Raw genomic sequence first — 26,454 nt, 5'->3', positions numbered from 1 at the left:
AAGACCTGTCACAAACACGTAAAACATTGAACTTCTCTTTGAAAGTCAAATGAAGACTTAACCTAACTTTAACTTTATCACGCTGTGAAGCTTAGAAAGCAAAAAACCTTGCTTTAAAATACAAAATTTCAGTTTTAAACTGTAAAAAACACCTCAGAGACAAAGTAACAGCAATAAAGGCTAAACAATACTTTTATTGAATTCCCATTGCTCATACATTTAAACCGCAATGTAACAATTCATCTCACTCGTTTCTTATCAATGGGGCTGTGAAGCTCATGATTCCGACCTCGATGTGAGGCTGGCAGGACATCAGGTCTACATGCATGACGCAGGCACTAGCGCAACAGCCTCATCTAGCAACCAGAAAGCAAGGTGTCAGGAACAAAGCACACAGAGTGGCTCCTTAAGGGGCAGCTTACTGATGGTGACAGTTACAGTCTTCAAGATTATGGGAAGTGAATGTGTAATCCGCTTCAGTCCATTTGTTTAACTCAAAGAAAAGAAAAAAAAACGTCACGTCTGCAAAAAATATGGTGATAAAGTTCAACAGATGTGACGATATGTACCAGTAGTTGCCATTTTGAGGGATGAAGGCCTCTCCCCTGATTTCACATCACTCACAGAACCCCAGCATTCAAAGTCTGTAGGACTCCTTGATCCTTGTGATGACTGATGTTTTTGGTAGAAAGGCAGAAGTAACACTACCAGTGAACAGTCGGGAGGACAAGAGGAGCATAAAGCTACGGTTGTCAGTCAAGCTCCGAGTCAGACTGAGATGCTGCCTTCTTTTTCTTTTTCCTGCCATGTTTCTTATGCTTCTTTTTCCTCTTCTTCTTTGATTTGTCCTGGAAACACAAAACACCATAATTTAGTTTAGTTTAATCCACTACTACATTCAAGGAAAAAGAAACTTTCTCACTGTGATTTTCTCTTTTTCCTCACTACTTCTCTTTTTCTGCTTGGTTTCAGGCTGTGGGAAAGAACAGGAAAGTTCTGGATTACATCTCTATTACTGTTTCACAATCACAGAGTTTTAACAGTAACCGCCGTTGGGTTGGTGAAACCTTTTTATGTAAGGTTTATGGGCTTATATGGACTATGCACAATTTACCACTTTTTTTTTGGACTATGCACAATTTCTAATAAAACAACCACCTGATTTAGTGGAACTACTACTAATGCAGAACTACACTACCAGATGAAGCCATGATCACAAAATATGAACAGTTCCATCTCTTGCTGAATGCATGTTCCGTTAACCTGGGTCTTCTCTCAATCGGTTGTTTTCTAAGCACACAAGCAGATTTCTTATTGGTGCAGACTTTAATTCCGTTTCTAATGCTTTCACTTCGGTTCACTATAAATCCTGCACCACAATTAATGCCAGGTCCTTATAATATGACACCACTCTGAGAAGATTATTAAAATAATCCCACAAATGCTTTCCGTCTCCTGGGAATACTGAAAATAACTTCCTCGTCACAACATCTGAGTTTGAAGAGGAACCAAGCTGAGATGGCAGGTGATGGAGTTTATTTATAAATATATTGAAAATCTAAGAGATTTTCTATTAACCTATTCAAGTCCAGCAACTGGCATTTAACTATTATTTGATGTAATATACCACTATGAAAAGAAGTAATAAAGCCTTTACTTCAGCTGAAACAAATATTACTTCTTCTATTACTTCTTCTTCAGTTCACTTCCTTTTTCTTCTGTGACTCTTGTCATCCTGAGAATTCATGGTAGTAGGTTTATGTACTTCATTTAATAATCAGGATATTACCTTATCTTTGTCCTCTTCTTGCTTAATCTTAATCTTCTTTTTTATCTAGTAAATGTGGTGATAATTAGTTATTACAGATGTACAACTGTCTGTCTTAACTACTGTTTTATATATTGTTGTATACACACAGTTGGATTAATAAAACAAGAAGAACCTTGATTTCAGCGTCTGATTCTTCCTCTGAGCTGTCTGATGGTCGCCTGACTAATGACTTCTTTCTCTTACGCTTTTTCTTCACGCTCTTCTTTTCATCCTATTAAAACAACCAGAAATGCAATGAAAGTGATTAGTATCTGGGTATTAAAATAAGGTCTGTAACAGGACAAATCATTCATATTCATATTAGACATTACAAATGTTTTTTGTTGTAGTAGTCCATAATGACTTACCTCATCTTCAGATTCTGAGGAGGAGCTGCTGGAGGAATCAGAACTCGATGAGGAAGAGGAAGATGAAGAATGCTTGACCAAAACACAATGACAGCAGGGTTTATTAGACTTGAGATTATTCACTTGTTTGGAAAATATAAAAGGATTCATGTAGTACAGGACTGTAGCACAATTGGCCATCAAAATACTAGAGGTCTCTCCTCACCCTGTTAGACCTCTTCTTCTCTTTCTTCTTTTTCTTAACAAAAGTAAAAACAACAACAGAAACAACACAGTGAGTAAAAACTAATTTCATTGCAAGTTCATTCGAATGTCACAAACATATATACACCACACCTCCTTTTTGTCTTTCTTCTCCTCCTTTTCTCTCTCTGTTGTCTTTTTGTCTCTCTCTTTGTCAATTCCACCTAACAACCTCTCACGATTCTTCGCAAGTTCTTTCCTCCATCTCTGAAAACAGTAAATATGAAACAATGTAAGGATATTCATCTATTTTTATCCAAATGTTTTTCAATATTTTTGACATGCATAGAAATAAACAAGAAACATTATATATACACACATCATTCATCTTGTCCTCAAAGTCAGCCAGGGCACGAGAGCCCTTCTTCTTCTTCTCTAGCTGCTCCTTTACCTCTTCCCTAAATAAAACACAACGAATGAGTTTTGAAGTCAACCTTCCTCCCATGCAGCGTTTAAAACAGAATTTACAGATTTATTTGAGATGTTATTTGTTTATTTGAGATACTGAAGACGTTTTCTTCAGTTTTTTTAATAACTTTCTTTTATAAAACACCATTTATTAAAGACTATAATACAATATTTGTTATTGCATTAAAACCATGCTGGCAGTGATGTTTGGCAAACAGTGAATTAAATATGCCCCCTTGTGGCTACGGTTTACACATTCAGGACTATGACATCTAATGTCATAGTCCTGAATGTGTAAACATAAAATTGGAAGCTTTGATGTAAAACATGATAAAAAAAACGCATTTAGCATCATTTTTTTTACAGTTTAAAGGCTCATTCTAAAAGGCAGTCTTCTTGCTGTCAGATACATTTGAATTGGTATACATGCATCTTCAAATAAACTCAAACACAGGCCTCGTGTTACCATCTCACATGAAAGGTTGGAGGAAAAAAAATTATATCTTCCACTTTCTGACTGAAAAAACCTGATCTAGGTAATCAAGTGTGGGTAGGGAAGGGGTACTTTATAAAGACAGTGTAGTGGACTTGACTTTGATTTTAATTAAGAGATGTCAGTTAAGACTAGATGTCAGTTAATTAAGACGGGAGTGAAAATGTAGGTTTGTCCTTTACTTACCATGTTGGTCGAGGCCTGCTTAGATAATCCTGTATCGTTGGCCCAGAGTTCTGTACCGGACCCCTGGCTCGCGCAGCAGCAATGGGGTTAATGTAAGCCTTGAACATATAAACAGAGGAAGGCATTCAAGACAGATACGATGCAATACGAGGTGGAGGACCCACTGATCATAGCAAAAGAAACCTTGTAGAAGTAGTAGCATTGCTATAACTTAGGAACACCTAAATAAAGCTTTACTGCTTCATTCCTAAGCACTAATGGGAAAAACTGCGCAACATCACCACTGTCCAAAACATCAGTGGATCTGAGCAGCTGCTCCTGACGCTCATCTTTAGGTGTTAGCAACAGCTGGCGACGTGGAGTGAAACCCACACAGGCTTCAGATCGGTTAGATAAACGCTGGTTTGGAAAAGAGAAACGCTTTAACGCCTAGCTCGCTGCACCACCGGCTCACAGACCTAGCATCACAACGTTTCGCCACGACATTACCTAGCAGCGGCTAACACGAAACGGTTGTGTTTAGCCCAGCGTTAGCTAGCTGCTAGCCCACAAGAAGTAACCGTTAAATCAGGTCGACTGCGAAACACAACTCACCACTCGGTTGTCTCTCTTGCCCATGTAGCCTCAGAAAAAGCGAGAAATGTCCAACAGAGAAAAACATCAGTGTTACCTTACTAACGCCGACCTAGACGCATCAGACTTGGTTAATAGTAGCTGACGACCATCTTTTCTTTTTTTCTTCTTCTTCTTCTTCTGCGTCGTTTTGCTTCTTCGTGGATAAGCAGCAGCTGACACCAGTTTCCGCTTTTCTGCCGCCATGCGGTGACAGTTATTATCTTCTGTGTCAGATTTATTTAAACGAGCCATTTTTCTTGACAAAACTGTACTTGTATAGTTATACCTAGTGAAAGACAAATACATAAAAATACATTATATAAAAATATTCATTTATTTAAAATATGTCCTGGAGAATGAAAAAGGACTTGGTGGTAGAATTACAGTTGCATTACATAAATATAACTGTGTAGTCTCACTTATTTATAAATAAGTCAAAAACTCCATGAGTAAAAAAGCTGCTTTTTATTCAACTGGTGCAACAGGATAATATGTCTGCAATCATACAGGAGTAATAATGCCATGATTGTTGCGTTCCTAGTCACCATTTATGTTAAAAGCAGATGCGACATAGGAACATTTTATTCATTTCTGGTTGAGTTAAAAAAACGGGAGAAGCAATGTTTCATTAAAAGGGATAGCTCTAGAAGTTCAACAGTAGGCTGGTCATAAAAAGCGTACAGTGATTGTATCAAGAGTAACACATTGAAAACAGTCATTTTAAATGTTGTAAACCCCTAAGCCTAAAGTATATGGAGCGATCATTGTGTTGTGCACTGACACCAGTGCACATGAGTTATTACCAAATACAACAATTCACACAGTGCTTAGTCAAGCAGACAATTACACACCATTCTACATTGTGTTCGCCATCTAGCAATTAAAAGTTGCTGACACATACAGGCAGCTATTTTCAAAAGGTAACCACTACAGTAACATAAACTTGATAAGTACAAATGGCAGTAGATTGTGGTCAGTAAAGAAAACCTGAAGGAGTTGTATCGTGGATGTATAGACCTGGAATGTGCAAACTGTGTCCGAAAGGTTCGGACATCCATAACAAGAACCTGAGAAAGTTAGAGAATGCGTCTGTATGCGTGTGCTAGCAGCACTATCTGTTAAGAAAATATAAACCAGTGTTATAATATGTTACTGTTCTGCGAGAACTACTACATACAAAAATACAAATCTGCAAAACTTGCCTTTTCTTTGCTGCTAAAAACTGAACATACATAACGGGACTTACTGCTTAAAAAAAAAAACTACACAAAACATTTGTGTATTATTTTGTTAAAAAAAACACTAAAACATTAAGTCACTCTCCATACAAAGTAAATTAAACTCAACAAACCCAACCAGCGTGGTCAATATACAAAATACTTTTGCCATTCAACGTTCCACGGACCCTCACGACCACGTCTACCCAACACTTCTACGGGCTGACGATGCAGCGATGGATCATGTTTTCATTACAGCTTAGCTCTACATACTGTACACAGTACCAATGGCTGCTCTCATTACATTCCTCACACTGTCAAACTACTCTTACTCAAATACTAGAATCATCTGAAAGAGTTGGTGTAATTGGTGTAAGAATATAGAATATGCCACAGCTTCCTAAAAAAAAACAAAAAACAAACAAACCACAAAATCAAGTAACTTGATGAAAACAAGTATATAAGACTTGTCAATAAAATTAAAATTAAATACAGAGTATTTGTGACACAACCCTGTGCCAAATGTTTTTCATGCTGAATAGTGCTGGTGGCTCATTCTCCACCTACTGCAAGCCTGTGCATTACTGTATCATTCAAATAGTAAATAACTATTGTAAAAATAATCGATAAAAGCCCACGACAAATAAAAGCAAGTCATGAACACCAAAGGAGTGGCAGGCACTTGTCTTTAAAGGGTCTTTCATAAATGGTCTCAGCACCGGTGTCGGCCCATTGGTGAGGCCATCCTTGAAGACAGCAGAAACCATTAGAATCCTGCTACTGGTCTGCAGTTACTCAGGACGTCCTCAAGGTGGCAGTGATATAATACGATGAGTCAAGGCATGGCAGTGAGTGGCTTGCTTCTGATGCCCCACAGTCTCATAGGTGTGTGTGTGTGTGTGTGTGTGTGTGTGTGTGTGTGTGTCAGTGGCTGTGCACACGCTAGGCGTTGCACCCGTGAGCGTGCTCTTACTTTGAATCCGCCCCGGCCGCGATCTAAAAAAAAGAATGGTCGCAGAGAGGCGCGTGCAGCCCATCAGCCCGAGTAGAAAGCCTCCTGTTGCATTGATAACACGGTCCATCACCAACGTTGAACAACGTAAAAGCAGCAAGTAGAACCATTGGGTTTGTGGAAGGAGGAGAGCTGTTGGGGCTGTGTACGCTGACTAGACAAAAGTATTTCAGTCCATGTCACAAAGCACTGACTCACAGTTTTTCTAACACTGATAATGATTTTAAGCCTCACTCATCGCTGTGTTTAGGAAGTTGAATGAAGGGGTAGAATGACGGTTCCCTGGACGTGATAATGTGTCCGTGTGTAGGCGAAGGCATCCGTGGGCCCTAAACGATTCAACTGGAAAGTTTAAAGGCAAAGCTCGACAAGTGTTGTTCAGTCAGATTTGAAGCAGCTCCGTCCAGACGTGCACACACGTTGCGGCTGTGATTCGACGTCGACACGCGTGTTCTTTCGTTCACTCAGCATCAACTGGTGATCAGTGTTTTTTAAAAAAAAAAAAAAAAAAGCTCCACTGCTCCAAAGGGCCGAGCTGAATACGTTGGCTGGGCGCTGCATGCGGGGAGAGGCCGCAGGAGAACCCTCAGGCAGTTCTCTCCTCCATGGCGGGCTTGTTGCTGGGAATGGGCTGGGCCGCGTACACGCTTCTACTGTGGCTGTCCACGCTCTGAAAATAGGGGTGGCTGAGCGCAGCGAAGGCCGATATCCTCCTGGAGGGGTTGAAGGCCAGGAATTGCTGCAGAGAGAGAAAACAATGGGTCCAATTAGACGGAAGCGTTGCGTGCGCAGAATGGTGCGTTTATAGGTGGGACGCCCACCATGAGGAGGGCCCGTCCTTGCTCGTCCATGTCCGGAACCAGGTCCTCTATGGGCTTAGGGGGCCGTGGGGTGAAGGCACTCTGTGGCAGGGCCACCTCCTGGGGCCAGTCCTCCGCTGAGGGGACTCCAACGACGCTGTGGGATGACAACGCTCGTCAGTGCTTCCAAACTCGGGCCTTTGCTCGTTTTAAGCTCCCACACACAGGGACACACTTACTCGAATATCTTTCCCAGCTGATCAACGTCTGAGTTTCCCCGAAACAGCGGCCTAGAAGACAGAGGATAATTTAAAAAAAAAACAAACACTTTAGTTTGACACGCGATCGGTTGCGTGGACATGTGAGGGCTCGCGTTCACTTTCCCACAGTGCACCGCGGCGCCGGAATCGGGCCGAAAACAAAAGGAATGCGTGACTCCGATGCCAACGTTTGAAGTAGCCACACAGTCGCAGGCGCTATCTGGCGTAGTCAGGGATGAGAGGCGGTATTCGTAGTGCCACTGACGAGGGGGGGGGGCAGCAGCCCGGGTTCTGCCGGTTCTTGTGGCTTTGGGCCGCCTTTGGAAGCCCGTGGGCGGTCATGCCCACCCCTGGCACCCGCACAGATTCCAGTAGTCATCATCAGCACAAGGCCGTCGGCTGCTGCGCACGGCGAAAAGAGCCTGTTTATTCCTTGTGTGTGTGTGTGTGTGTGTGTGTGTGTGTGTGTGTGTGTGTGTGTGTGTGTGTGTGTTTGTAGCCTGCGTGTGAATGTGTAGGAAAGTTGGACGGAGGCGTGTGTGAAGAAAGGACTGTTGGACCAGGGGACGGACGAACGGGAGCTACAGAAGCTCTACAGGAAGTAGAGCTTCTACTGTAGCAAGGAGCGCTCCGTGCACTGGACACCCACACTTTCCCACAAACTCAGGAAACCAGTCACACGGCAGCATTGGTGGATTTAGATGCAGTTGGTTTCTAACATCCAGGAAAAGTAAATGGATTGCAGCATTTCTGCAGGTTTGCACCTCGGCCTTGAAGTCTAGAAGTCCTAGAAGTCTTTTAAGGTCAGACCAAACCTGTTCTGACTGTTTTTTCCTTTTGCAACAATCACCTACAGCAACGTCCTCATGCCAAAACAAGTAGGGCTGATAATTCCAAGAGGTCCATTTTTAAACCTGAGTGGTTTGTGGGTTCACCGCAGGGGGGACGGTCGCGGCGTGCACGTGCACGTGCACACGCAGCGCACGTGCCCCGTCCCATTCAGAGATCCGTAGTCGTGCACAAACGCACGCAAACAGCCGGAAAAGGAGCACCGAGGCCGAGTCGGGACAAGCAGCTGAGTCACACTTCCTCCGGTGCCAACAGGGCTCTGTCCCACATTCCACCGGGACGACCTCAGGAACGCGAGCGGGAGCGTCGCTCGACCGCCCGGGGAGCGGAGAGAGACGGCCCCGCTTTAAAGCTTCAGGCCGCGTGCGTCCGAGGCCCGACTCGCCCAGCGAGCTCCAGCGGGTGAAAGTGGGAGCGATGCCCCCCCCCATGAGGAATGTCGCTCCCTGGCCCGCTCGCTCCCATTCGTGACTCACGCCGACGCCATCCCAGCCATGCAGATGCAGGCTTGCATGATATTTGCTCAAATTCCTCAGACAACGATTCCCAACGATTCCCCTCGCAGTCGACGGGCAGGTTTTCGAACAATGCCGTGTTTTCAGCAACGACAGCGCCCCGGGGGGGAAATCTCACGCCGTTTGGATTTGCACACGTTTGTTCGGCAGCGAAAACAGATTGAAACCTGGTTCCTTGTACCTGCGTCGATTAGCTCTGGATCAACAACCCTTCAAAACCAATAAAGTCTTTTCTCGTCTTCGCTTTCTCTGCGTTTCCCTCTTTGTCGCGTATTCTTGTGCGTTCTTTCACTGCGTCTTCCAGGTGCCCTTTAATCTCTACCAGGTGGCCTTTAAAAGCCGTCCTAATCACCTGAGAGCGAGAGAAAGGGGAAGATGTGTGTGGGTAGAGGGTGTGTGTGTGTGTGTGTGTGTGTGTGTGTGTGTGTGTACGTTCTGCTCATGGCCATCAAAGGGCTCGGTGCAAAGCTGGACACATGCCAGACTGGAAACACACACACACACACACACACACACACACACACACACACACACACACACACACACACACACACACACACACACACACACACACACACACACACACACACACACACACACACACACACACACACACACCTTTCATTTAAAGCAACCTTATGTAAACAGACAGGCCTCTCCTGTACAAACTTTCATGTTGTGGTATTTCACCGCTTCTTGTACATTTCTTTACAAAGGCAACGTGGTCCAAACTGCGTAGAACATTGCAGTATCAGCAGTGCATCCAAATGCAAAGCCTCCCCCCCGTATTAAACCAAGTCAACACAAACACGTGACATGCGGCACATGGAAGTTTAGAGATCCAGTCTGCACCGATCGGCCGCAATGTCCTGGGTCAGAGGATCCGGGCGATCGAGGACGGAGGAGCGCCGGGCCGTGACGCACACGACAGCCTGAGCGCAATATAACCCACACCTCTCAGCACCGCGGCCTCAGGGGGGCGTCTGCCTGCGCGGCCCCCCTCACCCCGCGTCACCCCCGTGCCACACGGCCCCACCGCGCGCGCTCGTCATGTGCGGCTGCGAGGACGGTTGAGAGAGGAAGTGCTGCTCCTCCTGGCACTCGGCCCCACCTCACGCACACGGCGCTTATCTGCGCTGGAACACATGCACGCGCCGGCCGTCGGAAACCGTAGGAGACGCCGACGTGACTGAACGCGAGCGCCGGGAGACGGGGGGCTTTCCTTCCTCGAGCGCCATTAGCCCAGGTCTCCGGCGAGAGCAGATCGTTAGACCGCAAACTGACAAACACCTCTACCAAGAAGCCCAATCTTGCCTCGCATGCTGCAACCACAGCCGACGGGCTGCCATTACTGTAATGGTTTGATAAGCCAACCGAAAAGGGACCGCTCTCGGCTCCGAGGGCACCTGACAGGTGCCGCTGGAGGAGGAGGCGGCGGCGCTGGCAGACGGTGAACGGGAGAAACTTTTACTGTGAGCTCATTTTACTGTGAACAGGTAAATTGCTCCTCACTGTTAAATACCAACAGTGCTGTCCTGTACTTGTGTGTGTAGTGTGTGTGTGTGTGTGTGTGTACATTCCTGTGGGTCTCCGATCATAAATTGTGGTTTTAACAGTGAGCCTAGAAGACAAATCAGTAAAGGAGACGCGACATGACCTCAGCGCGGCCCCACTCACTAGTTTTGCTACTTTAACGTGTTCCATATATTGTTGGAGGCCGACAGTTCGCATCAACAGTGAAAATATGACTGGATGCGTGGGGGGGTTCTCTCACCGTCTCCTGAACATCTCAGCAAAGATGCAGCCGACGCTCCACAGGTCCACTGGTGTGGCGTAGCTGGACTGGAGGAGGACCTCGGGGGCTCTGTACCACAGGGTCACAACCTGCAACACACAGACAGCAGAAATGCGTTGGGAAAATGCACACTCACACACACAAAAGGCATTATTCATACAGTCGCATTAATATTCTGTTTATTACAGCTTTAGAATAAACTTGGCTGGTATTAACAGCTCCTTCCTGCCACAATAAAACGCTTCCTGTCTGGCATCAACCACCTGAGGCACACCGGCGGCCATTTTGTGCCACTTTGCACCAAACGTGGTTTCTAAATTTGTCCCTGGATCTCTACTGGGAGCGCGTGTGCAAGTAAGTGCAGCTGTGGCCTGCAGGAAAGCAGCGGCATTGTTCAGCGCTACAGTAGGGAAAGCCTCCAGACAGAACCCAGTGACCCCTAGCAAGAGGGTGGACTGGTTCCAGGTGCTTTCCTAGAAGACTTTTCCAGCAGTTTCTGGCTGCGGAGGCTCCTTCGTGCGCTGCACAGTGCTCACGGGGACCCTGCAGTCCGACGCTAATGTTTGCACTAATGCACACTAATGTATGCAGAAGGACTGAGGTGCAGTGGCCAGAAAGGAGCAATCGGATCAAAGTCAGGTTTAGAACAGCTGGACTTCAGCGAGTTTCATGCACTTTTATTCTGCTAAATTCTATCGGACCTTTAGAGTCTCGACTGTTGCTCTGTTCCATCCTTAATTTGACCCGGCTGGGGCTCGTGAGCACTGATCAGCCGCGAGACACTAAAGAACAGGTCGTGCTGTGTGAAACCAGCTGTTTATTTAAAGCAGGCCCCACATCTGATCTCAGGCATCCGTTGCTTCTCGCTTTGTCCAGTCGCAGGGCAACACGTTATCTCCCACCTGCCCCTGAAATAAACATTTCAGTGCAGCGCGGGCTTTTATTTGTGGTTACTGCGTGAGGTCAAGTCACATATCTTGGCCACAGACGACCCCGGGCTGGGATTCTTCAGCGGGGCAGTCAACAGACACTGGCAAGAGAGAAGCTTGGTCACATTTTTCTCGTCTAAACTGAATGACACTATTAATAGAGCCGGAGGCTGTGCTTTGCAGATGTGTGATACTTTCTCATCTCCTGCTTCCTGCTTCAGTGGAAGGGAGGAAGTTGAGGCCACTTGACTGTGTGTTGGCTGAGCCACGTGACCAGAAATGAGGCATGCACTGAGAATGAACAGACCGACTGCTTGGGTCATTGAAAACTTTTAGAGCAGTGAAACCTCAAAGAAAAGCATGAATGAAAGTGGAGGTAGCTGCCCATAGGTTCAGGCGGCTCGATGCCATTGATGCTTTTCTGAAGTGCAACGGTCCAACTTGTGCAGAGCTACTTTCCGATTTTCTCGATCGATTCAGGTTCTCAGCTTAATTCATTCATTTACAATGCTTCTGTTTCTCCCAGACAACCGAAACAACAAAAAAAGTGGCCTCAGTAGAGAGATCAGACCCACGACCGCACGCTGCTGCAGATAATAGAGGCGTAGAGAGCCGAGCGGCCCAATCAGCGGGCGCCGAGCCGCTGGTGGAGCCGCGCGGCCTCCGGCGAGCTGCGTTCGCTCTTCAGCCGCGCAGAGGCCGAGGTACCGACGCGCGCTCGTGCACAGCCTTCTAGGAAGAACCACAAACCTAGAGCTGGGGCTACATCCGCCTCGGTGCAATACAGCTTTATTCGAAAACGTGTCAGATGGAGGCATTTATATCACACGCACACACACACACACACACACACACACAGGAAGACAGACGTGTAAAGGTTTGCTGCGATCCACTTGTAGTGCAACATTAGCAGCGTGGTCGTATTCCATCCGGCATCACAACCCAGTCATGCATCGGGTCTAGAAACCCTTGGCTGGTCTACTTATATGCAAATCGAGGACATGGCAAACGAATGCTGCTGACTGACATAGTTCCATGTGAATCGGAGCTCCCATCTTTAAAGCTTTGAACCTTCCGAGGGCTTATTTATATATGTTAACAGCTGCCGGCACTGCTTTCCATGCAGCGCAGCTCATTCTCCTCTCCCCCTGTAATCTCTGGCTCCTTCTCTGCAGAATGCACCCCCCCCCCCCCCCCCCCCCCCCCCCCCCCCCCCCCGTCCGCAGAGCCCCCCGTCTATAAAACACGTGTCCACGACGCAGTAAAATCTGCATACGACGCTCGGCGAGTCTGTAATAATCCCGCGTGCACTTTGATCACAGGCTGCTTCAGGCCTTCAATAAATACTCCATGGGTCTTTTAAACAAAACGAACCTCAATGTTGCCATGACAGAAAAAAGTGTGAGTCACGACCCAAGCTCACGACTTGGCAGCCGTTTTTACGGACGCGACTTTAACCACACAAAGGATGGTGTAAAAAAGCTGAACGGGGCCGTCCCCGGTGCCATGTGGCCTCTTCGGTGCCCTTCCTTCCTCCTCTCCAACCACTTTTACATTCCTTCTGCCCCAGACCCTGTTTCTCACCCTTCTCACTCTCTGCTCTGCTTCACACATCCCTTCACAGCCCTCCTCGGCTCAGGCTCCGTGAAAACGGAGACCCGTGCGTACCGTTTGGACCGGACGGCGCGACACAAAGCTCCACGCCTGAATCCGCTGCTCTGCAAACACCTAGAGGAGGTCCCAGTGAAGCCGCAGAAGAAAAGAAACGGACTTCAGGTTCAGATTAAAAGGACAACATTCTGGGCATTCCTTTCTGCTGAGAGCATCCTCCCCCTCACCACCACCCCCGCAGCCCTCGCTGCTCAGAGCTGCAGCTTGCTGCGCTTCAGGGAGGAAATGGCTTCTCCTGCCCCAGAGGACCTTCAGACCTCCTGGGCCGGACCTCCGAGCCCGACATGCAACATCCGGACCAGCGGCACCGGAGCGCTGTGCATGCAGTGCACAGCAGCGGAGCGGGACAATGCATGTGATTGTCTGGACAACTGTGTGGAGATGCCAGTGGTGTTTTTGTGCCTGCATATGTATGCACGTGTTAGCGTTAAGGTCCCGGTGGAAGAGCTAGTGGTTCCACTCCCAGTTCTTTCTGGCCGCACATAAACAAGCCCTCGGCTGAGACACCTTTAGGGCACTTCTTCCACCTCTGTGCATCCAAAATCCATAGCTCAAAGTTAATAATTGCAATGTTTATTACGTAAGCAACGCAGCCACCTGTTCGGATCCAATGCCGTGAGGACGACTTGGGACAGAGGGCTTCAGCGCTGGAGGCACCGAGGTGGAGGATGCTTGGCCAGGGGCCTGTGTTTACATTCCCTCAGCTCGGGATGAAAGAGCAGCACTGCGTGCACACACTCATACTCGCACACACTCAGGTGGACGTGGCCAACCAGCTGCTGCACATGCACGTGCATGCACCAGTTCATTATGTTGGGGTCTGATTACATTCCAATAAGCAGTCCACCACAAATTAAAGACAGTTCATTTTACAGGGGAACAGATAAAAGGCTGAAGAAGCCACATGGACAAGCTGAGCGGATGTTAATGGGCAAAGCTACGCACTCAGTACAGTAGAGCCAAGGCTACGATGTTGCGTCTCCAGAGAGGCCTCGTCGATTCAAAGCAGCAGTCAGCCATGTTGTAAACACCATTATTTCCCTCCTCCCTCACTTTCCCTCTTTGTTGGTGTCGTTTCGCAAAAAGGCCGGCAAACACGGGAGAGGAAACGAGGAACGAGCGAGAGGCGGCAGGGAACGAGAGACCGAGGGAGGAGGAAACGACGCTCCGGAGCAGCGCACAAACTGCGTACAATAAAAAAAAAAAAAAAAGAAAAGAAAAAGAAAACGGGCACTGCAACTGTTGCCAAAGTATGCACAGCGTACAGGAATGCAGCGTGGGGCCCTCAGCAAGCGAAACAAAGACAGCACAGTCAGTGGCTCGCTCTCTCCAGCGCTACCACATCCGCACATCATTAGCTGGAAAATTCCTGATATATGCTGTCATTTTTTTCTTTTTTTTCTCTCCTCCTCCTCCTTTCGCCATTGCTGGTACAGACAAGGCTGTAAGACGTCAGCAAAAAGGAAACGAAGCTGATGATATATATATATATATATATATATATATATATATATAGAAAGAGAGAGAGATATTCATATTCAGCCACACACTGGATGTACAGTATGGGCCTGTGTGTGAACTGTGCGTGTGTTTGCTCATGTCAGATTGGGGACAGCCTCTTTGCTCCAGTCGGCTGCAGTCAAAGCACAGAGGACGGCTTTTCCTTTTTTTTCCCCATGCAAAGCCATTTGAGGAGATATCTAAACATTCCCAGAGAGCGCTGCACGTGCTCCCCTGCGTGCAGTGCACAGGGTTTTCCCCCTCCGCGCTCGCCGCCTGCCTTTATACCGTCTGTCCAGAGCAGAAACACAATGTCTGGGGCAAAAAAAAAAAATTTAAAAATTAAAGCCTCACAGTGATGACCAGTGACTGGCCAATCAGGTCTGAGACATTTCAGCTTCATCTCTTTGTTTCTCAAGTGTGTTGCACAACGGCTGCTAATCCTTCCCCGCATGCGGCGCTACGTGGATTACAGAAGGTGTGCTGAGACTTGCAGTCTGTCATAAAACCCATCTTCTCAGAGCCGTTACATAAATCGGGCATTAAATAATAAAGCATTAATAAGCGCGGTGCGGTTTGCAGTGCATATGCATTATGAGGCGCACCACCATCAACACATTCCCTTAACTGACGCCCACACAATTTATCTGATATTTCGAGTCCGGCAAGGGCCCGAAAAAGAAAGACGCTCTCGAAGTGAAATTATCAATGCAGACACAAAGTAGAGTCTGACTTCGCTCATTGCAAAGAGCCCCTCTGTTTGAGAACCGGCACAGAATCTGGTTTCAGTTTCTTTAATGTCGTGTGAGATATGCGTCTTATTCTGGTAAGCACTGTGGGAGGGGAAGAAGTGGGAAAACACCTTTGATCAGGTAACACGGTTATTAGGAGCCTGTAACAGCGAGTCTGTCTAGGAACATGGTATTTAATCAGATTCAATAAAACGCTCATGGCCAATGACTTGTGAATTTGCTTTAAAGTGACTCAATGGATGCTTGATGCTCAGGAGGATCTAATATACTATGTCATGATGGCAGACCCTGACTTCAAATAAAAGTGGTGGCATTCCCCTTGAAGCCTCCCAAATCCAGTTTCACAGGCAACAACACGCACATGACATCAAGGAGAGCGAATGGGTTTCATGAGACCTTCCGGTGGCCTGGTCTTATATTGGCCACGATGGAAAGGAAGCCGGCGACGTACGCGTCTCTGTCGCTTTACACGTTACTGCAGGAGACAAGGTTCTAGAATCCCTGGGTGCGTCACATGCCACTGAAATATGCTCTTAACGGTTTATTATGGCTCTTCCTCCGTCTCGCTACAAACGTAGGAGCTGCTGCTTGAACCTGCTGCAGGGCCAACGCTGTTGTCTGTCGGGGGAGATTTTTACTTTCGTAGGATTTGGGGGAAACGACGTTGATGGATTGGTTCACCTACTTGCTGCTGCTGCAGGGACCATTATTTGCATTTAAATAGAAATTAGAATGAGCGTTTCTATAACATGGGTGTACAGAGGGCGGCGAAGGGCTTTCCCTGAAGTAACTTAGCAGAACTTGGATCCCATTGGAATCAACCATAAAAGAAGAGTCCCCTGAGCTCCTCCTGGTATGTCAGATTAACCCATCAGCTTTTCCCATCTGCTTGTCACCCGTGGTACCACAATGAGGCTGTAGCCAGACTGGACTCATTAAAAACCCATCAACAAAGCAACAGACCCCCAGGGACAGTCACCGGCAGCTTAATCTGGACCCCTGCACCAGCCTGATGGGTGGTCCCTCTCCTCTGCCCTGAAGGGGGGGGGGGCATCGTTGGTGGGTGAAGCCGATGGGACCGTTAGTCACGTGTACAGTATGTGCATCACACACACACACACACACACACACACACACACACACACACACACACACACACACACACACACACACACACACACACACACACACACACACACAGGGCGAAAGGAGAAAGCAAGTTCACCAGATTATCAACATCAGCAGAAAAGAAGAGTGTTCATTTCAGTATGCGACGCAGGGAAAAATAGAGGCGCCAGGGACTCTTTCTGATGAGTTTATGCAAATGCTCACTTCAGCCATATTGTCATTCTAGAAGTGCTAAATGAATCACTTTGAAAGTGAGAGAGAAGTGTGTCGGCCGCTTAAGCAACAGCAGTTCTCCAAAGCTCACTGTCTGCCAGTAACGGTGGCCTTAGGTGACTAAATAAGTAACTGCTGGTCTGTTGGGCAAAGGGGAAGATCCTCTTAAACAGCGCGCGTGTGTGCGCGCTTGTGAACACGTGCACCGCATTTAGTGCAGATTATTTTTATTAGCAAGAGGAAACAGTGAATGGATGACTAGTGTGTGTGTGTGTGTGTGTGTGTGTGTGTGTGTGTGTGTGTGTGTGTGTGTGTGTGTGTGTGTGTGTGTGTGTGTGTGTGTGTGTGTGTGTCTGATAGGGGGATTCCAGACGCAGGAACATCTCATCTGGAACCGAAGATCCCGTGTTCACGTTGCAGTCAGTGCATGTGCGCACGCATCTCATTTTTGTGGCTCAGTCTGTACGACCGAGGAAGGAAATGAGTGAGTGTGTGTGTGTGCGTGTGTGCGTGTGCAAACTGACTGCCGTTAAGCGGCTCTTTGTGATCACTATAGAGGACTTAAGACCGGGGGTAATATACTAGACCGGGGATTTCACCTCTGCAGATACAAGTGTCAGATATCAAGCGCCCCCGTTTAGTCATAATTGAAGTACAACACCTAATCAAAAGGCAAAACCTCCAGTGAAACCACACAGACTAAATATTGTGTAACTCTATGTAAATTCTCTGGTTAGGTACGTCTCACTCCCCTCTGTCTTATCATCCACTAAAACAGAGACACTGAGCGAGAACACAATCAAAACACCCTTCAAAATAATCGTGAGAGCGCTGGCTTCGTGATCTGAACTACAATTAATCATCAGCCAAACAGAGAGAAACCTAACAAGGTAAAAGCTAACTGTGTGTGATTTCTAACGTAGACCCGGGTCAGTACCTAGAACTGCCCACACAATGACTTACAGGGACGCGAATGTACAGAAGCTCTGCTGGGGATTCCTCTCTGCAGAGTTGTTTGATCATATGCATATTTACGCACCATATAATAAATGTCATCAACGCGCTCGCTCACGGGTGTGGAGTCGTCCGGCGCATCGACTCATGCAGCTCAGATGTCACGACATGTCACGAATGGGTCGAGATCGGTTCAAGCAGGTCACGCCGTTACCCAGAATGCACTGTGGTGCATTTTGTGACATTTGCATGCATCGTAGGGCAGCGGTAGTCAATTATACATAGTTTTAATAGCCAACACTAATGTGGGTCATTAACTCAAGCTATTCAGACAGTCTATGCACCAGCGGTACATTATATCCCAACGTCCACAGCATTTGCATCAAGTCAGTGCCCAGTGAAATATTAAGCGCAAAGCAAATCTGAAACTGATCCGGGATCTGGCCCGGCTCATCAGCTAAAAGGCATCTGTGTGATGGGTGAAGTCGATAAGAAAAGGTTTATAAAACATCTCTCCCCTTACGCCGAACGCTTCCAAAGGCTCCTTTCAGCCCCCGTCCCGGCATTATCTGGTCATCAGAGCCCAGAGCTCAACAGTCGAACATCAAAGCGGCGACAGAGGGAAGGGAGGGGTGCCTGTCTCTTCTTGTCTGTTCCATCCCTGTCTGCGACGGCCACTGAGAGATTCCTGAGACAGGCCACGGGGGCCCTCGGCTCTCACTTTACACAGAGCCGCCCTATCATCTGGGCCGGCGCTGCGAAGCTACCGGCTGATGGCCTGGAAGTGCCCGCTCCTGCACATTACACGCTCTCCATGGAATCCTCTAGAGATGCGACAGCACTTCAAGGCAGTGTGTGTGTGTGTGTTGTACTGTAAAGATGCTCAGACAATGTGTGAACACAATTCACTATGTGTGTATCGTACAAAGACCCAACAAACATAGGACTCCATCTATTGTTAATTGGACCAAGTCAGATGTGGCCTGTAAAACAGTGGCCTAGCAACGCCTGGTCCCGTTTGTTTGGATTCACTCAAACTCACTGTGTCGGGAAACTCAAAGGACTTAACTCACCACCGAGGTGAGCGCCATCTGGAAGCTGTAGATGCGGGCCAGGCCAAAGTCGGCCAGTTTGATCTGTCCCCCGCTGGTGACCAGGATGTTCTGGGGCTTCAGGTCGCGGTGGACCACGCGGTGCGAGTGCAGGAAGTCCAGCCCTTGGAGCAACTGGTACATCATATCCTGTAGGACAACAGGAGGAAAAGGAGCAGAGAGAGGGGACTGTGGTAAACAAGACAAAAGGCCCAAAACAAACCAGAGGAATGGAAATAATCATCTACACTTTTACATGCTGTCGTCAGCAAGTTGAAGCTGCCGCTAAATAGCTCGGTCCCAGCGGTCGAGGACGGATGGCTTCATGACCCTGCACATCCGCAGCAGCTTTCCTAATAATTCATCTTTCAAACAAGATAATAAAAGGCCTGAATGACAACAGTCTGCAATGTGAGGTATAAAGCATCCTGGCATCAGGGGAGTTAACTAGAGAAGGCCTGTTTCTTTTCTCATCAAATGTGGCAGATGTTAGATAACCGACAGACAGACAGACGCACGCACGCACGTGCGCACACACACACACACACACACACACACACACACACACACACACACACACACACACACACACACACACACACACACACACACACACACACACACACACACACACACACACACACACACACACACACACAGATCTGTTTCTCAGCAGCTGTCCTGCCTGACTTAATTGGCACTCACTCTCTTTATGTGCCCAAACGCTGACCCCAGAAACGGCCACAGGCATCGCAGCCCCGACACAATAACAAAAGTCAACTGGCGTGAACAGGAATCGACCGGCTGAGACTTGTTCTTCACGGACCGAAATGCTCGAGCACGTCCAGCACCTGTAAATAAATGAGCCTTATCAAAAAGGCAAATCTGCGGGCGTGCGATTATGGCGGAGTCTGATCAACGCAAGTCTAGAGAGCAGACATGTTAATGTGAAAACAAACAGCAACAGAAAAGCCGGAATGAAGTAATGCAGGATGTGTTCATCCAAGCCTCCAAAACCCACACACACTCCCTCCTATACATGCACGCCCCATAGGAACAGTCCTGAAGCCCACCGCCAGGACCTCACAAGTGTCATGGACCTGCGCCCAAGGCCCATTCACTGGTCCACCAGCTGGTGAGTGAGTCAAAGGGGTCTGCACACTCAAGCAGAAAACATTAGCGAGTGGCGCGGGCGGAGGAGGCGGCCGAGCGCCCCGCGCTCAGAGTGATGAGAGTTTGTACACACAGGGAAGCTCGGTCCGTTTCCCTGTGTGTGTGTGTGTGCGTAGCATGCACATGTGTGGGTGCCCTCTGACCCAGGGCCAGGCAGGATGCATAAACAGGCCTTCCTTTTTACATCTCCAACCAGCCATGACCTAGTGAGAAGGGAAGCATTGTGTGTGTGTGTGTGTGTGTGTGTGGAGGGGGGGGGCGACACAATAACACAGCCCCTCCATCAGTTCCTCTCTGCTTTAAATAGCCATTTCACCATGCTTCCTTTCAGCAGCATTTCCTAGTAAACACTAATTATCTCAGAAGTGTGACTCTTGGACAAACACAAACAATCTTGGCCCCTTGGCCTGTGTGCCATCTTGTCTGCTGTATTAATTACGGTCGCGGAAGAGTGACGGCAAATATTCCAGCTATGTCCGACGGCGCGAGAACAACTTTAACCGTCTCCCTTTTAAAGTCCACGGTCAAAATGGGCCTGGTCGAGGTTCAAGAGCGGGTGCCAGAGAGCAAAGAGAAATCGGCCCGATCCGAGACAACACAAAACAACAAAATGGCGATTTCAGCTGCGAAAAGACACACAAGTCTCAGCTCACAGCTGCCTTCGGCTGGCAGCACTTCAACCAAAGGCACGACAAACAACCTTGGCCAGGAAGAAGCGAAATCACACAGGGAGGCAACAGATCTGACCCTAAAAAGCAGGAGGACCAGGGGGAAAAATAGTAGTCAGGCCACTGGAAGACGCAGTCAAAACATGGCTTTCCGAGTGCACCTCCTTTTCTAATGCAAATGCACCAGAGGCAGCCATATTGTTTATTGTAGCCAGGCACAATACGAGACATCTGCCGGTTAGCGTAGTGTAATTCCCTCCCCATGCTTCATTAACCTCCCCCTTTATGGGCCCACAGAATAGAGCTGTGGAAGCTTGGACGGTAGCGGTGGAGGAGGGTGTGTGAGACCCAAGCGCTGGCCCGGCTCGGCGGCCCCGATGCCGGGGCAGCCCGGCCGCTTGATGATCTTCCAGCTCATTTGATTGCTGGAGGAGGGCCTCTTTCATCAATGACCATGTGGTGGGTCTGGAGTCTAAGGAAGGCTGGGGCGGGTAGTGAGGGTGGGGGGGCCGTCGTGGGTGCAGAGTGCTGGTCCGGTTTCCTTGAGGTTAATGCTCTCTTTGCCGTGGAGTGAGGTGACACTTGAAGAGGTATGAGTTCCATCACAGGGGTACAGGTAGATGTAGATGAGGACTGAACCGGACTCCAGTACAAGTACAAGGACTGTTGATGATTAAACCTAATCCCTTTCTCTGCCAGGGTCAAACACAAAATACATGCTAAATTTGAATTTCAAATGACTAAAAAAAGGCTAAAACTACAGCGTAAAAGGCATTTTGTATGAAGTATAGAGATGGAACACACTACAATGCCCTGGGAAAGCCTCAGGTGAGATCTACCTGGCTCGTCTACGCTTGCACAGCGGCACATCATTACCAGTCGACACAAAATCTTTACAAAACAGCCACCCAGTTAATAACAGTGGTTTCTTTAGCTTCCCAAAGTTCTCCGTTTCCAAAATGACACTTTAAACTCGACGGCCACGCTTCCCAAAAATAGATATCCCTCTGTAATGTACCTACAGACCTTGGGGCGAAACGCGAGAGTGATTTCTGAACGGGATTCGTGTGGGAAAGATTAAACAAAAAGGAAACTATTACACGGGAACGGAGCTGGTGGCACGTCGGCTTCCGACCTTTTGGCGAAACAGTAAGTGGACACTCGTCGGATTTATTGAAGTGAAGAAACCGATATCGTGCGGTTGACCCAGAAATACCCAGTGCCGTCAAAACGGGGGAGCTCGACTTGTAGAACACAAAGAAAAAGCATTTAAATACGGACTTTGTTTTTCCTCCTTCCCATCTGCAATAGTGCAAAGTTGGAACGCGGGGGCAGAGTGAAAATAGAGAAGGCGGGGAGCCTCTAATTTGGAGCCCATCTGCCACATGTGTTGCCCTTTAAAACGCCCCGGTACCTCTGATGTCGCAGGGAGTTGCACCCGTCTCTGGCCAAGAAAACGCACTCAGTAGCTATAGACACGGCTGCGGTCGTGCAGCCTCCAAGCCAGGAGGATTAGATCGTAATATTTTTCTCAAATGGGAAAAGAAAATAATATCACAACTTCAGCTCTTACACTTTTCAAAATGTTTTGATTGCCTCTAAGGCAATAAATCAGGAGTTCCAATTCACAAATTGGTAGCTTTAGGAATCTCTCCTATAGTATGTAGGTCCAAACCTTTTTCAGTTGACTTTTGAAGCTACATGAATAAACTGAAGCAATGTATTTGTGCCTTTGGGCCTGTAGACACATCAGCGATCGCTACCTTGATGGTCTCGGGGGGTACGCCGGGGTCTGGGGCCTTCTCCAGGTAGGTGGTCAGGTCCTGATCCACGTGCTCAAAGACCAGAGTCAGTTTGGTTTCGCGGTCGGTCCGAGAGACCGTGCACACATCAAACAACCTAGAAGGAGGAGGAACAGGGGGGGATCAGGAGTTGGATTTCATGGGCTCAACAGTGAAGAGACATTTATTGAACAGCAACATCTTAACTTATGTTCATCATAAATCCCTTGTAAACTCATTTATTATAGACTTTAGAGGTAACGCTGGTGAGTAGTAAAGCTAGATTTCAGACACACTGTATTATTCTTATTCTTGACATATTTTGAAGCAATCCAACTGATTTAGTATCAAACCAGAAAGTTTACAACAAGCTGAGCTTGTGTCCTCTGCACATATTTACTGCATTAGGCAGCTAAGAATTAACTTTTAACATGTCTCGTCTGAAAGCCACTCCGAGGCGGTCCCGTATAAAGTGCTAATGGCCGCGTTTCTCTGGGCAGCCAAGAATCTAGATTATGCTGGTAAAGCCGTGCAGCATGTCCTCTACAAAGAGGTGGGGACCACGAGCGGCATTCCTCCGGCGGCACTATGACAACTCCCGGTGCTCCATGGGAAGTGGCGTGAAGCTGCTGCATCTTTCAGCGTGAAATGTTGTGTTGGTACAGTAGCGTGCGTTACAAAGCCACGCGTAGCTTCGCATTGTCATGGTTACGTGAAGATAAACCCTGAACTGACTAACGGGCATCAAATCTAACACAGAATATCTAATTTCAATTCAACATTGCTGATACAATTATGACTTTATGAAAAATGATGGTTTGGATGATGAATGTTCTGCTCTAAAGCTTTTTAAATCAAAGCATGGAAAAATGACTCCTTAAAAACTCCCGGTGCCTATTCACCAGGCCATCGGGCGCCCATGCCAACACTCTTGTAATCAGGGCCCAAGTTGGAGCAGGAACAGTGAGCGTGAAGCCGGTTGTCCGAGGTACTAGTGTCGTGCGCCCGCCTTTTGAAGCGCTGGGGTTAAACGCTCCTCACGGCTCGATTGTTGGGCTACAATGGGGGCTCTCGACGGACACTAAACATATGGAATGAATAATGGGCCTCATTACAAACAACCACGGGTTGCTAGGGATCACACAGAATGCCCACAATGCACCCTTCCCGGCCTGAGCTGCTTGGAGAAGCTAAATTGAAAGATAGTGAGGTCCCTTAAAGACACTTGCACTAATTTATTGCAGTAGATGCTTCTGCACATTAAACCATTAGTTTATTTTAGAAAGTGCAAACACCACTTGTTGAAGCTGACCAAAGTAAAAGCTTTCGACATATTTGTCTTCCCGAGGGAACGAAACATGTTGAGATGCCATTTGGAGCAAACCAGGGCCGTTATCCTCCATCCCTCATTGATCTGCTGGGGAATTATTGTTAGAGGCACAAGGGCAGCGGCCATGTTTCAGACGTGTCCATTTAGAGCTTCCCTTCCGATCCCGGCGCGCTCAATATTCCATAATAAAACAAGGACCAAGGACAGACCTTGGCCAGTGCCAACGTATGACGCAGTTTCTAACAAGTGGCCTCCGAATGAACAATTCATAACAAAACTGAAAGAAAGTGGCCTCTATGCACAGACTGGGCCCCTGCAGTTATACGTATGACAGCATGGAGCACTAATAATAATCACAGCCACTGAATGTTTCATATGTAACACAATTATAACACATTATAAAGCCCATGATTAGTCTAAGGGTGCAGGGATGCCGAATGGAGATTGACATCTTACACATGTGCATGAGGTGGATCATTGTGATTGGAGGCCAACAATGATCTTGAGGAGGAGGTGGGGTTTCAAACTAGAGGAAGCCACCAGTGCAGGAAAGAATGACTCCTACTGGTGTGCTCCTACGGCCGCCGATGGGGGCTGGAGACGAGCAGGACCGAATGCAACCCGTGGCTTGTCATAATGTCCGCAAAGAGTGACTTCTGCTGCAAGATCAGAGCCCCAAAGATCACACGAGGCAGCACTTTGCCACAAATACCCGTTAAAAGGAAGTGGGGTACGATTGGGTGTAATGACCAGTAATCGCTCAGACGCTCCCACACATACACACACATAGGTACACACCAACACTGGGCTGCCCAACTGCCCCCCCCCCTCTTCACTTACCTGACGACATTGGGGTGCTCAAAGGCCTCGAGCTGCCTCAGTACCGCCACCTCCCGGATGGTGGAGAGCGGCATGCCCTCCTCCTCCGTCTGGACGCGAACTCGCTTTAGGGCTACGAAGCGTCCTCCGTTCTTCAAATCTCTCGCCTTGTACACCTTCCCATAGGCGCCTTCTCCGATCTCGGCCACGGGCTCGTACTGAGTGCCAATGCTCTCTTTGTCCATTTTTCCGTTTTACTTTGCAGCGTTCCTCTCTCGTCGAAAATATTGCGGGGAATCCCGGCGGAGGGTGGCGAGCCGGAGAGTCGCTCACAAAGGCATATTCACAGAAAAGCGATGGCACGCGCGATGCCTAGACGACAGGGAGACACAGATGGGGGAGCACACCATCTTTTGTCAGATTTGCTCAAACTGTGGCTCCAGGTAGGCAATAACAGGACTGTCATGTTTTTATTCCGACCATCAACACAAGAGCAGCGCCGCGTCCCAACTTCCACTCCTCCTCCTCCTATTACGCACGGCAGCTCTTGTCCTCCTACTTCTAGCGCAAAGTAATGTAAAATAATTCAAATGAGCCGCATTTCGCCCATTTCGGGGGGAGATTTGCGCCAGATGGGCTGCTTTTGCGCATCCAAATGTTCACTCCACCCGCGGCGTTGCCAAAGGTCTCTTCGTATGGGTTCTAACGCTGTTAAATGATTATTATAATAAACTAACTGAGCGCACAAACTTCACACAACAAGCTGATTTAAGGTCCCACGTTACCTATGCGACTGTTTCCCCTGATATTTTATTTGACCTGTGTTTCTGCGTGGGGCGACGCAAACTTGGCGAGCACGTGGCTGTCTACTGATTGCATTGTCTGGACTTCCTACAGCAACAAACCTTTCAAAACACAGTAAAACCCGCGATTCGAGCCCGAAATTGTTGCAAAAGCATAAAACAATCCCGCAGCTGTGTTTTAGGCACGTTTTCACTTGCGCTGACGGCTTCCTCAATTTTTTTCTAATTTATTTGTGCGTGAACTCAAAGAGCCTAATTGAAATACATTGTAGCTGCTTTAAATCGTATATTCTCTCCATTTCCGTATTTCTAACGTCGGTGGATTGCAACGCGGCGTTTCCAGCCTCACAGAGACACGTGGTATCAAACTCTGCTCAAATAGCCCTCGTTTTAGTGTTTACCTTGCTTTGTGTTGTCAATAAAATGTCGTAACGTCGGCATGCCCGAAAAAATGCTGAGGCGGCATTCGCGTCTCGGATGAAGCGTCCTGCGCCAAACGCATCCCTGTCCGCTGTCCTCCATGCGGGGGCCACACAGGTAGTTGGACGGCGCAGGCTCTAACCCCCCATCCCTCAGACTGCACCAGCCCAAGTAGACGCATTCAAACGAGGGAGGAGGAGGAGGAGGAAGGCTTGCGAAAACGCACACACACTCTCACTGCGAGGCTGCGCGTGGAAGGTGGGGGGAGTCGGCGTGCGTGCGTGCGTTTGTGTGTGTGTGCGTTTCTGTGTGTGTGTGTGGGGGGGGTCATAGGACAAAGGCAAACGCGTGATGTTACTCTCCAAAACCACGCTCTTCCTTCCACTTTCCTCATTTCTCCCTCTCCTTCCTCGCGTTGATCCCCGCGCAGGACCGCGCAACTGCAGCCCGTGTGAGCTCCGTCTCGGCCTGGCTTTCCCACGCCGGCTCAATGTGGCCTGACCCCCTTCAGAGAGGTTTGACACGGAGCGGGGACATTTCCGCATTCCTCCACGACTACAAAGGCACACCGCCTCCCCTTTCTGCTCGGCCGCGGCCTCCTCGGTGCTTTTACCATTCATAGTCCTCTCTCCGCGGGTTTTGTCTCCCGTG

The 26,454-nt window shown here is 47.9% G+C and overlaps 2 protein-coding genes across 5 annotated transcripts; both read right to left on the bottom strand.

Annotated features, from left to right (window-relative positions):
- Positions 1-174: 174 nt before the first annotated feature.
- Positions 175-4,276, bottom strand: fam133b (family with sequence similarity 133 member B). 3 transcript variants are annotated; one of them, XM_029167311.3, is made up of 10 exons: positions 4,103-4,273; positions 3,509-3,606; positions 2,741-2,819; positions 2,515-2,628; positions 2,384-2,416; positions 2,179-2,250; positions 1,944-2,042; positions 1,790-1,834; positions 923-973; positions 175-848 (listed from the first exon to the last, which is right to left on the bottom strand). In XM_029167311.3, the coding sequence occupies exons 1-10, from the start codon at positions 4,124-4,126 to the stop codon at positions 753-755; spliced, it is 711 nt and encodes a 236-aa protein (XP_029023144.1). In that variant the 5' UTR covers positions 4,127-4,273; the 3' UTR covers positions 175-752. The 3 variants fall into 3 exon arrangements, with proteins under 3 accessions (XP_029023144.1, XP_055369066.1, XP_029023145.1); XM_055513091.1 differs by lacking the exon at positions 923-973 and having other exon boundaries at positions 4,103-4,276; XM_029167312.3 differs by lacking the exon at positions 1,790-1,834 and having other exon boundaries at positions 4,103-4,275.
- A 293-nt stretch (positions 4,277-4,569) lies between these two features.
- Positions 4,570-26,017, bottom strand: cdk6 (cyclin-dependent kinase 6). 2 transcript variants are annotated; one of them, XM_029167287.3, is made up of 8 exons: positions 25,785-26,017; positions 24,602-24,952; positions 22,414-22,549; positions 18,792-18,959; positions 10,551-10,660; positions 7,392-7,442; positions 7,174-7,309; positions 4,570-7,091 (listed from the first exon to the last, which is right to left on the bottom strand). In XM_029167287.3, exons 2-8 carry the CDS (start codon positions 24,823-24,825, stop codon positions 6,939-6,941), a joined length of 978 nt encoding a protein of 325 aa, XP_029023120.1. In that variant the 5' UTR covers positions 24,826-24,952; positions 25,785-26,017; the 3' UTR covers positions 4,570-6,938. The 2 variants fall into 2 exon arrangements, with proteins under 2 accessions (XP_029023120.1, XP_055369062.1); XM_055513087.1 differs by having other exon boundaries at positions 25,790-26,017.
- Between the last annotated feature and the right edge of the window lie 437 nt (positions 26,018-26,454).

This window comes from Betta splendens, chromosome 11 (genome assembly GCF_900634795.4).
Source record: "Betta splendens chromosome 11, fBetSpl5.4, whole genome shotgun sequence".
In the NCBI taxonomy this organism is placed as follows: domain Eukaryota; kingdom Metazoa; phylum Chordata; class Actinopteri; order Anabantiformes; family Osphronemidae; genus Betta; species Betta splendens.
Note: the sequence above shows the minus strand (reverse complement) of the source record. Positions and strands in the feature narration are given on the sequence as shown.